This window comes from Microtus oregoni, unplaced genomic scaffold (assembly GCF_018167655.1).
Source record: "Microtus oregoni isolate MIOR12 unplaced genomic scaffold, Mior012 000017F_ref0000208, whole genome shotgun sequence".
NCBI lineage: Eukaryota > Metazoa > Chordata > Mammalia > Rodentia > Cricetidae > Microtus > Microtus oregoni.
Genome location: NW_024543076.1, coordinates 1636742 through 1649060, shown reverse-complemented (window position 1 = coordinate 1649060; position 12319 = coordinate 1636742). Strand labels below are relative to the sequence as shown.

Genomic DNA, 12319 nt, shown 5'->3' with positions numbered 1-12319 from the left:
CTAGTCCTTGCCAGAATGATTTACCAAATGCAATTCCAGTACAACTCTGAGATAACCTTTACTAAAACGTGTTGACAGGGTTGGAGAGATGGCTTAGTGGTTAAGGGACTGCGCTTTACTTCTAGAGGACCCAAGTTCAAGGGCAACCCTACTGTAACTCTAGTTCCAGTCCAGAGCCTCTGTGGGTATCTGCATTTGGCTGTACAAAGACTTACAAATAATTAAAAATACTAAAAGATAAATATTTTTTAAATGTATTGATAAACTTTCATTAAAGCTTTCTTATCACTGTAAATATTTTAGAATAGGCAAAACAAAGTTGGAGAACTTATTCTCCTTGATTTTAAGAGTTAGCAGAGTTACCAGAAAGTACAGAAATCAAGAAACATGTCATTAAAAGCCACAAATAACTAAGTAGAAAAGAAAGTCCAGAAATAGGCCCATGCATCCATAGGGAATTTTTGTGTATATTCATTTCCAATTCATGTGTGTGTCTGCGTGTCCATGTGTGTATTACATGCTTGTACATATGTAGAGGCCAGTGGTGTCCTCCACCTTGGTCTATAATGAGACAGGGTCTCTCACTTGATTCAGTGAGTCTAGCTAGCCAGCTTCTCCTGCTGATGCCCTGTCTCTGGTTACTGAGCTCTGGCATTCTGGGTGGACTTGGCAGTCTACTGTGTACTTGTGTAGGTACCGGAAGTTTGAACTTTGGTCTTCACGCTTGTATCACAAGCCCTTGTCCACTGAGACATCTCTGTAGCCCTCTAAATAATGTTTGAGAAAGGCACCATTTTAGTTCTATGGTGGAAAAGTGCATTCAATAAATCATATCATATACATAAGAAAAAATCCTTGATTATCCCTCACATTTTATAGATTAATTTAAGACAGCTTAAGGATTTAATTTAAATTCTTAGATTATAAACAATAAGAATACCATGTATAAGGGGTTTTTTGTGATTGGTCTTTGAGAGTGAAACTTCTGTAGGACACTATAATGTGGGTTGCATGGGCTTGTCCATTTGTTAAAGTCCATGGAATATACAAGTATTGTAACAATTCCTTCCCTGGAGAGATATAAACAATGTATACCCTTCCTCATAAGGCCCCAATGATAAACCAAAGTATAATTCCACCAAAGTGCACCCTGGGAAACAAATGAATTCATCGGGCTTACTTACAGAGAACATGTGAGGGATTACAGGAGTGTGGGAGACCCCAAAGCAGCCATACTGTAAAGTGCTCACTCAGAAGGCATGATAGATTCTCCACAGCCTTACAGATAGAATTCCCTCCAGTTAATCTCCCTGATCTATCCACTAAAGTACCCAGAGGCTGTGTCCAATTAAGGTAGAATTGAATACATGCTGAGAGGAGTGGTTGGAATCTCAGGAGGAAAGAGTCCAATGGTCTCCCCAATTACTCCTTCTCTAAAGAAGTGTGCACAGCCAATGGGCCATTAGCTACAGTCCCTTGCAAGCAGACACAGCTGATCTGGTGTGAACAGTGGCTGTTTTGCTTGGAGAACCCTGTTCTACAACACTGAAAATGAACCAAATGTTAACTGATATGATTGTGTTTCTATGCAGGTTCCCTGTTTGTAACATAGGTGTCATTCTGTGTGGGGCATGGAAGCAAGGGAAGTTGCGTGTAGGAAGGGACAGGAGGCAACTGGAAGGAACCCCATGTAATGTCAAGTCATTTTGGCTACAAATCAAAAACTGCCCCCCAAGTAAAGCCAGGGGCTGGGGATATGTCTCAGATGGTAGAATGCTTGCTTAGTATGTACGGAGTCCTGGGTTTGATCCCCAGGTTTGATCACTGTACAAACTGTGAGTGGTGACACATGTCTGTAATCCCAGCACTTTGAAGTTAGAAGGAGAAGGATGATAAATTCAAGGTTGTCTTTGACTATTGCGTTTAAGGCCAGCCTGGGCTGCATGAGACCTTGTCTCAATCAATCAATCAATCAATCAATCAAAATAAAGTCTTTTTTGGGGGGAGTTTTTTGAGACAGGCCCAGAGAGATGGCTGAGCTCACAACCAAAAATAAAGTCTTTTAAAAGCCATAAACATAAACACAACCAATCAAACAAACAAACAAAACTAGCAGGAAAGAAAATCAGGCAGTTTACAAAGAAGAAACTGTTAGACTATTATCTGATTTCACATCAACAGCCATGGAAGGCAGCGCCACTCCACCGCTCCCGACGCTGAAAGAAAACAACTGACCTAGTAATCTGTGTCCAGTGAAAACATTATCTAACAAAGATGATGAAATAAAAACATTTATATCAAAACAAAGCTAAGATGTCATATTAGTTACTTTTATATTGCTGTGATAAACATCACACCCAAGCTATTATAGAACAAAGAGTTCAGTTTGGACTTCTGGTTTCTGAGAATTAGAGTCCATGACGGCAGAGCTAAGGCATGGTTGCAGGAGCAGCTGAGAGCTCACTTCGCCAGCCAAGAGGAAGGCAGAGAGAACACTGGGGGAGACAGGAGGAGTTTGAGACCTCAAGCCAACCCCCAGGGATACACTTCTTACAACAAAGTCATGCCTCCTCCTTCCCAGACGGTTCCACCATCTGGGGAACAAGTATTCAAATGCCAAAGATTATTAGGGGACATCTAATTCAAAGCGTCCCCGATGGTTTGCTCCAAAAAGACTCAAAAGGGTGAATTTTAGTCAGAATGGAGGTGATACAGAGCAGGGAGTCAAAGATAAAAGAAATGAACATCAGAAGAATCTCTTCGTAATGTGATTTCATAGACTCTTTTATTTTAAAAGATGGAGTCTATTTCATCATTGAGCAGGGAAAAAAAATCAATGCTGGCTTTGTTTCTCCTATTTTGCTTTTTTAAAAAGAGATTTTCTTTTTAATTACATGTTTACATGTATGTGCCTATGTAAGAGTAGGAACATGTGAGTTCAGGTGGCAAGGAGGCGGGAGCTGAAGTTACAGGTGGTTGTGTGAGGCTGGGTGTAGATTCCGGGAAGCAAAGTGGGTTTCTCTGTAAGAACAACACAGTACACACTCTTAGTCCCTGCCGTCTCTTCAGCCCCATCTCCTGACCTTCTTTATACAGATACACATTTCTAATTGACTTCCTCTCTTATGAGTCATGTGGGTCAGGGCCCCACAACGACAGGAAAGCTGCACATATGATATCTCTACAATATGATGGCTTAAGCAAGACCCACATAACAACACCAGTTAGCATTCCAACATGAATGGGAGAAATTTCATAAGGCCCTTAGATCAAGAGCTCCATGGCTACTGAGGGAAGGAGAGTCAGTTTTTTCCAGGGAACACGCTCCCTGATAGATTATCCCAAGGGGCCAGTCCTAAATACACTTACATAGATATAAATGAACTCAATAGGTTGATATGAGTGTGTGTGTGCGCTCGTGCGCAACAATAATAATTAAAGAAAAAGAGGTCATGAATTTGAGAGGGTGGTGGTGGTGAAATGGAGAAGTTGGAGGGGAAAGAGGGTGTAAATGCAATACTCATGATGAAATCCCCCAAAAACTAAAAAGTAAGTTAAAAATAAGGGGAATGACAATAATATAAATAACAAAACATAAATACAGCCTTGCAAGGTAACATATGTATATATATATATGATATATATCACACATAGATATTATATATACAATAGTGATACATATGTGTACATATATAATAGAATTGCTGAATGTGGCAAGCAATAACTTAAGGTTGAAAGAAAAAACTCTAGCAAGACATAGAGATTGGCGAGATAAAAGTCAGCTTGAGCTTTGACCAGAAATGCCTCAATTTAGAAACTGAACAGATTAAAAACCCAGCCTGCAATGTCGCAATGTCAATTCAATTTGATAACGCTAAGTCGCCGTGTTCTCAAATATGTGGGCCTCGGGTCAATGTCTGTAAAATCTCCTTCGGGCCTCAAATGTGTTAAGCCACATCCTTCTGATGCAAGTCTCAGGTTCCCAGCTCGTTTATAACTAATTCAATTAGGTCACTAGAAAAGCTCACAGATCTCAAGGAAACCCTTAGACTTCCTAGCTAATTATGAAAGCTATTCCAGTCTGTGAAAGAAGAGATGAGTAGGACCAGCTGTGGGGGAGAGGCACGGAGCATCCGCGCCCTGGAAGGAGGTACCTTTGAGAAGCCTCTATGTGTTCGGCCACCCAGAAGTGTTCCCATTCTTGCCCTGTTGAGCTTTCATGGAGACTTCATCACATAGGCGTGGGTGAAACATGGATAAGCATGTAAAACATGACTGGACAAGAAGTTACGTTCTAGAATGCCTAGCCTGGGTAGAGAAGCTTAGCAAGGCTACCAGTCTGATTTTGCGGCATCCCTGGAGAGGGGAGAAAAACTCTCTCTTAAGTTCAGGTATTATGTCAAACAGGATGGCTAAGTATCTATGTTCAGTGCCTCCAAGACTGTGTGTGTGTGTGTGTGTGTGTGTGTGTGTGTGTGTGTGTGTGTTGGAGAGGGGGAGTCGTTTTTATACCCAGCTTCAGGGAAGAGAAATTCTAGTTGCTGTGGCTTACCTTGAGGACAAAAAGGGAGCTAGAAACCATGGATCATATACATATACATATACATACACATACACATACACATACACATACACATATACATATACATGTGTGTATCATAATTTCTATGCTTTGATTTTGGTCTCTGCTCAGTTCCTGCCCAGACCAGTGGGGTAGGGCAGAAGTAAGCCTAATAAGTGCTAACCCTGCATTGCCATGGTAGCATGCCCAGGCTAGCCTGCTGGAGGAGCTGACTGACTACCTAGAGGAAGGAGCTGACTGACCCTGACAGCGTGCTCATACCAGAGCTTAGCTGAGACAGCTTACGTTGGTCTAGACCAAAGAAGCCACTGTACCTACCCACAGTCTCCTGGACAATAGCACATGCCCATGGTTCCCAGCCACTGAACTGTGAGGTACATTGTTATTCAGTCAGGAGCACCAAGAGTGAGCAGTCCCTAGCAAGAGCATGAATCAATAATATTCTTCAGGTCAGAACACAAGCTAGAAACTGCTATGTCAGAATAGGCTTATGAGCAGAAACGGGATGTTCTAAGATTTAGAACGAAGACTTACCTTTCCTCGTGCAGTAGGAAATAGATAAGTGCTTTAGAGCTGGTGTACTCGATCCCCAAGTTTATTTGGGACCCATTTTCCTTCCTGTTAACCCTGCTGTCAGCCATTACCAATATGTTGCTGTGTCTCCAGAGCTGCAACTATGTTTCAGGAAGACAGTGAGGACGTGCAGTGTTTGTTTGCCTCTTGTTTAAATGGTGTTTTAGTCAGGTTTCTTTAAGAAAAGTGAACAGACAAACCATATGTGTCAGTTTATTAGAATATCCCACAGGATGTATGCATTCCAACAATAGCTCTCTCACACTGGAGAGGCTGAGAATCCAGGAGTTGCTCAGTCCAAGAGGGTGGATGTCTCAGCAGTCCCAGCCCTGTGTTGGAAAAGCCTGGAGAGCCACTGATCTTCAGTCTGCCTCAGATGCCCAAAGAAGCTATGTCCAAGGTCGGTGAAGGACTTCTACAGAGATGGCATCCATAAACTTGCTGAGGAAAGCGGGCAAAACAAAGAAACAGGGGGAAAAAAAGATAAAGATAAAAATTTCCGGGCTACCACCAAAAGATGCCGCTTAGGGTGAGACTTCCCACCAAATAATCAATCTGACTGAGAAAATCCCTCACAGGAAAGGCTCGAGGCTTGGGTTTAGTAGATTCCAAATCCAGGTGAGCTGACAGCCAAGGTTAGTCACCACAAATAAAGGGAAACACATTCAGCTGGGAAGGAAACAGATTCTAGTCGTGTTTTTACTGGGCTGAACTCCGCTGAATGCTCATCTAGGTGTGGAGTTTGAACAAGGTGAGATCACCCCGGGCCCCCAGTGAGCTGCTTTCCCTTAAGAAGGCAGGAATCTGGTACCAAGCAAATCTAGGAATGGCTATGGATGAGGCAACTTTGCTCTTTATTTCAGAGAAAGCATCTTACTTAAGAGAATCATCCAAAGGGAAAAACAGCCAGTGTACTCAGTGTAAAGACTGAGAGGTTTTGCTGAGCAGGGGACAGGGCACTGGAGTAACTTCCAGGACCAGCTCCACAGCTGACCCGCCAAGCAATGATCCTCATCCTCTCTCTTTTCCCCTTGAAATCAAGACATTAGAGAGAAACTTTCAAGAAGCGGTGGAGACTAAGATGGGAATGACCATTTGGGACTGATTCCCTACCTACAACCATTCATTTGGTCTCACAACAAAGCTGTGCATAGGCTATTACCTCACTTAGAGGGGCGGTGGCAGGTGGGGGCATGCACATGTGTGGTTGTGGGGGTGGGGTGGGGAAGGTGGAATGAGTAGAAACCATACAGGTAACAGATCCATAGCCAGAAAATGCCCAGGGTGACTAGGCTCTGTAAGTCTCCAAGGCTGGGGGCTTCTTCCCATGGCCCGACCTGTCTCCAGATGAACATGGGTTTGTCCATTTTGCTGGATTTAAGTAAGTCAAAGTCTTCGGAAGTTGGCCAGGTGTCCTGGGCAGCAGAACCTCCTGAGGAGTTTACCGGCAATGCGGATTCTAGGACTGCCTCCCGAGGAACTCAAGCAGGCGTTCCAGGGCCCAGACCCGGACATCTGCATGAGGAAATCTGCAGCCAGAGCCCCCCCCCCCCCCCCCCCCCCCCCCCCCCCCGCTTCTAAAATGACAGTTTACTGTTCCACTCTAACCCAGCTTATTTTCAGTTCTGTGGCTCATGGAAATTTCCTCCTAATATCAGGAAGATACGGTTTAAAAATAATCTGTTTCCCCTTCCTGGTCCTCGGTTTTCTAGGGAGCACACTTAGTTCCATGGAAAATGTTAAAGACCTGGAAGTGTGTCATGGACGGCCTCGCGTTGACCAGTACAGGCTTCCGAAGGCAAAGCCTTGGGTGAGACTCAAGGTTAACATCCTGCAGAGGGGATGGGCAAAGAAAATGGCATTAACTAAATATTTACTATGTCTCAGACACTGCTCCAGACACATTGTGTCATTAAGGCACCCTGGCCTTATGAGTCAGTCCCTTTCATTTGTAAGTGGGTTAGGTGCTTTTATTATTTGCTACCCACTAATAAAGATAACCAGAGGGGAAAAAAACCTATAGGATTAATTATTCATGCGTTAAGTAAAAAAAAAAATCTCTTGAGATCTTATGCAAGACACACACTAGACCAGGAAAAGTAAAGTAGGGGGAGGGGCATCATCTTGGCATTTGTCTGTAACGCCGGCGGTGGGGGGGGGGGGAAGTGGGGAGCTGAAGAGACAAGAGGGCTAAAGCAGGAGGGCTCCAAGTTCCAGTCTAGACTGGTTTACATACAACAAGATCCTGTCTTTAAAACCCAAGGGCTGGGGGAGGTGAGTGGTTATGAGCCTTGCTGCTCTTTGCAGAAGAAGGGGTTCTGTTCCCAGCACCCACATCAAGCAATTCGCAACCACCTGTAACTCCAGTTTCAAGGGATTAGAGGCCCCTCTTCTGGGCTCCAAGAAACACAGCATTCGCTTGGAGCACATACTCACAGGCACACACATAAATCTTTAAAAAGGACGTAGCTTATCTGTAGAGTACTTGCCTAGGAAGTACAAGGTCTTTGGGGCGGGGGTGAGGTGGGGGCAGGCACCGGACATTTTAGGTGTGACAAGACCCTTGAAGTCTCCCAGAGTCAATCGCATTTGAAGCTGGCCAGTCAGTCTCTGTGGCTTCAGTGCACTTGAGCCAGGGAAGCTGAGGGCTGCTGGATCTGGAGCCCCAGAGAGCAGGCCGGGGAGAGCCAGCCTGTTCAGGCTCTGGCAAGTTGAGGACTTGCTCAAGCGTGTCCTAGCTGCAGCCAAGGTGGAGTTTCAGACCCCATCTCTAACCCCCACGGATTCCCTTCCTAGCAGGATCTAACTCGTGGGAAGTGACTCCGAAGCAATTTACCAATCGATACTAGAGGCCGGCTGATTCCTACTACCGAGCTTTATTTAATTTCGAGTTCAAATCACACAGAAAATAAAATTTTCTCCTTAAAAGGCTCTGCGGAAAAATGCTGTCGGTGCCATGCGGCCGCCTCCGTGGCTGTGTTTGTGTCTGAAGAAAGGACTAGTCTGACAGGAAGAATTACAAATCTGGAGCTCATTTTGGCGTCCCCGAGGGAAGGTGGGTGGAGCGTCTCACAGTAAATTAGGAATTCAGAATGAAAGCGGAGCTGAGTTTATTTGGGTTTTTAGTGACACCTCGAAATTATTACACAGGCGTGTCGGAGACAGCTCAAAGTACCTACGACTGCTCCCGCTTCGCCCCGGGGCGGGATGCTCGGTAGGGCAGTTCCCCCCTCCTTCGAAACCCGTGGGACTCTCCTCTTCCCTGCGGGGTCAGGAAGGGTGGGAAGGAAGGAGGGCGGCTGGGATCCCCAGTCTGGGTTTGTTAATGCTGCTGAGAGGCGGAGGCCAATCGGGGGTGTGTCTGGGCTCCGCCTCGGGTATCCGGATCTGGGATCCGACTTTCGGACTGGAATTTGAGGAAGGAGGACAAGGTCTGGGGCGGACGTGGAGAGCAGGAAGAAATCGGGTTATCTTGCAGGGAGGCTGGAAGTTGAGGCATTGGTCCAGGCAGGGGAAGTTGAACGGCGGACGGTACTGAGGGTCTGAGTGGCGAGAGTTGGGCTTTGCTGGAGCAGGGCTGTACGGGGGAAGTCAGGGTGGGGTTGGGGTAGAAGAAAAGAGCGTGCAACGGTCACAAGCTTTCCCTGAGCCACTCGCATAGGCACACCCTGCGCTCAGCCGGGACCGCGGGCTCCGTCTTGCGCGCTGGCTGGACCCTGCCCCCACCCGCCGGTAGAGCGCGAGCCGCCCCGCTGTGGCTGGAGTAGGGGCGCCCAGCGGTGCGGGGGCGTGGCCAGAGGCCCAGCAGTGTGGGGGCGTGGCTAGAAGCCGAAGCCCGCAGCCGCCCATTGGCCACCCAGAGGCCCCGCGGGCGGGGCTCTCGGCTGGGTCCCTCTAGGGCGCTCTCGGGCGGCGGGGGAGGCGGGGTCGGCGGGAGCCGGCCAGCCAATGGGCGCGCGTCCCTCGAGCAGTTACAAAGGGCCGGAGCGAGGCTGCGGCGGCGGCGGGGAGGTGGGGCGAGGCGAGGCTTGCTGAGGAGAAGCTGCGGCCGGGGCCGGGCCGGGCCACAAACGGTGCCGGCGGGACCATGGAGGCGGCGGCTGCTGCTCCGCGTCGCCGGCTGCTTCTGATCGTGTTGGTGTTGGTGGCCGCGGCAACGCTGCTACCGGGGACGAAGGGTGAGCGGCGGGCGGGCGCCTGCGGGGCGCGCGGGCCGGGCCCGGCCTCTGGCTCGCTTCTGCTCTTTCTCAAACATGGCGCGGGGCCGGGGGCGCAGGTGGCGGCGCCCGGCCGGCCTGGCTTTCCTGACCCGGCAGGCGCCACGCGAGCCGGGGCGGGGAGGAGAGGCGGGGCGGGGGCGGTGTCGAGCGCGGTGTCGGGCGCGGGTGGCCGAGCGCCGGGAGGCTGGTCCTCTGAGCCTCCCGGGGGCAGCGACTGGCTAGCCCGCGGAGGTCGGGGGATGCCCTCGGGGGTGCGAGGCTGGCCGGGACCGTGGCCCCCGAGTCCTTTCCCAAAGTGGGTCCGGGCCTGGGGCTGCTGGGGTGTGGGCGGGCACCGGAGTGGAAGCGGTCGGGGGATCGGAGCTTGGAGGGCTCCCCAGGGGTTTGTAAGGGACGCCGAGGGCCGAGACCCCGGGTACGCGGCGCTGTCTCGAGGGAAGACACCCGCCAAGGGCGACTCATCTTCCACTCGGGGGGGGGGGGGGGCTTTGTGTGAGAAGCGGGCGGGAAGATGCGCGGAATGTTCGCTCTTCGTGCGTCTAGGAAGAGTTAAGAGTCCTGTAACCAGAGGGCTAGCGGTTGTCTTGCGAGTAGAAACTTGAACGTTTGTTCACTCTTCAGGTTTGGGAACGTTTTCATGGGATTGATGCTGTAGAATTGACCGAATGCTTCATTTTCTCGAAGGGGTCGTTGCTTTGGATATATGGTTTCCTTAAGTGAAGGTAGTTTTAGGATCAGACTTATGTGTTGCTGGGTTTTGAGTGGGGGAATGTTGTGTGGTTTTCCAAAATATTAATGCTGATTGTGATACTGGATGTCACCCCGTGGAGGGAAGAGGGAAAACTTTGTCAGTAACCGAATTAAAATAGGAGAAAGCAAAATACCGAGGCTCAGCGTTAGCAACTAAAATACAGTGAAAATACATTTCTGTTGCTGAAATTTGATAACAAATTTTTTTAAAAAAACTAAAACAAGCCAAAAAATGGTCTCTCTAGACTGGTTGCTAGCTATTGTTAAACTTAATAGTTAACTACTTACTATGAGTCGATTATAATGCATATACAAAAGGTACACCATAGTACAGTATCTGACACCCATAACCGAACCTTCAGGGCTACCAGTATTTGTCCTGTATATTGACATGAAAACTAAGATGCAGGAAAACTAAGATGCAGGAGATTAAGTTCTTACTAAGTGCAGAAGTTAGAATTTGCACTTAGGCCTTTCAGAGTTCAAAATCGGTGCACCTGCTACACCAAAGTAGCATAGCCCACTTAAAGAACAGTTGGTATTTAATACTTACAGCTTAGGTGTCTTTTTAAATTTACTTGAACATACCCTCCACATAGGTCTGCGTTAGAAGATACTGTGGGTTCTAACATTGACTTAGAAAGGAAGACAATTAGGGGCAAAGTGGGAGAATTGTAATAATTATGCATCAACTATAAGTGGCCCTTGCTCTACTCAGTTCTTTGACTAAAGCAATTCATTCTTTTCTACCTAGGACAAAGCACAGCACATGCATGTATTTAGCAGTTTTGATTTGGAGGCTGAGAAGGTTGGTCCATGCCATGGAAGAGTTTATCTCCTACTTAGGCAATTGTGTAATACAAACTGGCCTAGATGCTCTTACTGCTCAGAGCCTAAACTAGCACTTCATAAACTTTTCCTATTTGCCACCCTCTTTTCTCAAGAAATTCAAGGTCTGTGACCTAGAATATATAGAGTAGAAAGCAGGTATATAAATCAAACATTGTGATACTAATTTAAAATTATTTTAAAACAATTGATTGGTACATACAGTTTTGCCGTTTATTAAAGACTAAAGCAAATTTTCATAGTAATGAGGTGGGTGCGTTTATTTTACATAAAGAATTAAATCATTCAGTGCCACTTCACGTAATGTGTTTAGGGCCATTTCAGAAAGTGTTGGAAAGTCTGTCTTAATCACAAGATGAAATTCATTTAAAAATTTTTAACTTAAACAGTTCTTAAAATCAAACATTCTAACACATACACCACTTTGTACACATGAGGAATGGAAATCTTTTCTGTAGTTAGCCATTAAATTTCTGAAAGAGTAGAAAATTTTGTATGTACAGCAAAAACATTAAAACTCATAAAATAGTAGTCTGGACTGTTTTGGCACTGCGCAGCATGACAACGTGTATGTTCAGAGCCAAGGCCGTAGTGAAGTTGCAGGATGCAGCGTAAGCACGTACTGCCAGAAACACCTCAGATTCATTACTCATTTGATTTTGACTTAGTTTTGGGGTGTTGTATATTCAGAAGTCCTCTTCTGTTGCCAGAGTTTTTGGGACCCTCCCCAGCGCCTCTAATGGAGTTATGACTCAGTTTAAGAAGCTGTGGCCAGCCTGGCACAGTGGCACACGCCTTTAATCTCACCACTTGACAGGCAGAGGCAGAGATCTCTGTGAGTTTGAGGACAGCCTGGTCCACATAGTGAGTTCTAATCCTACCTTAAAAGAAGCTGTGGCTTAGATAAGTTAGGCTGATGTTTCAGTGTGTCCTTTTAAACATTCAGAAAAACTTGTATGTCTTTTCTTTATAATTTAGCTTCTTTTAAAACTGCAAGTTGCTCTTCACTGTCTATTATTTATATTTTGCTGCCAATATAGATTTTTGTAGAGAAATTGGTTCTTTGTCACTGGTACACAGTATTACTGTTTATATCTGTATCACATGTTCAAATGCTGTTTGTTGCCTGCCATTTCATGACTTTCTTGGAAAACATTCCTACCAGCTTAGTCTTGCCAGTTACCCCCTAAATCTACTTTTTTTTTTTTTTCGTTATGAACCAGTGCCAAACTGTTCTGGGCTGTCCATCGAGGTTTGAAGGTCTCTGCTGTGTAGTTAGTACCCAGAGCAGCACTTGACGAGGCTTGTGATTAGGGCCACCCACCTAGAGAGATCACATCTCCGA

The 12319-nt window shown here is 46.6% G+C and overlaps 1 protein-coding gene across 2 annotated transcripts in view; it reads left to right on the top strand.

Annotated features, from left to right (window-relative positions):
• Positions 1-9153: 9153 nt before the first annotated feature.
• Tgfbr1 (transforming growth factor beta receptor 1) overlaps positions 9154-12319 on the top strand; it is a 52705-nt gene continuing 49539 nt past the window's right edge. For both annotated transcript variants that reach the window (XM_041667532.1, XM_041667531.1), the window contains exon 1: positions 9154-9333. In XM_041667532.1, the coding sequence (XP_041523466.1) occupies positions 9243-9333 (91 nt within the window). In that variant the 5' untranslated portion in view covers positions 9154-9242. The remainder of the gene's footprint in view (positions 9334-12319) is intronic.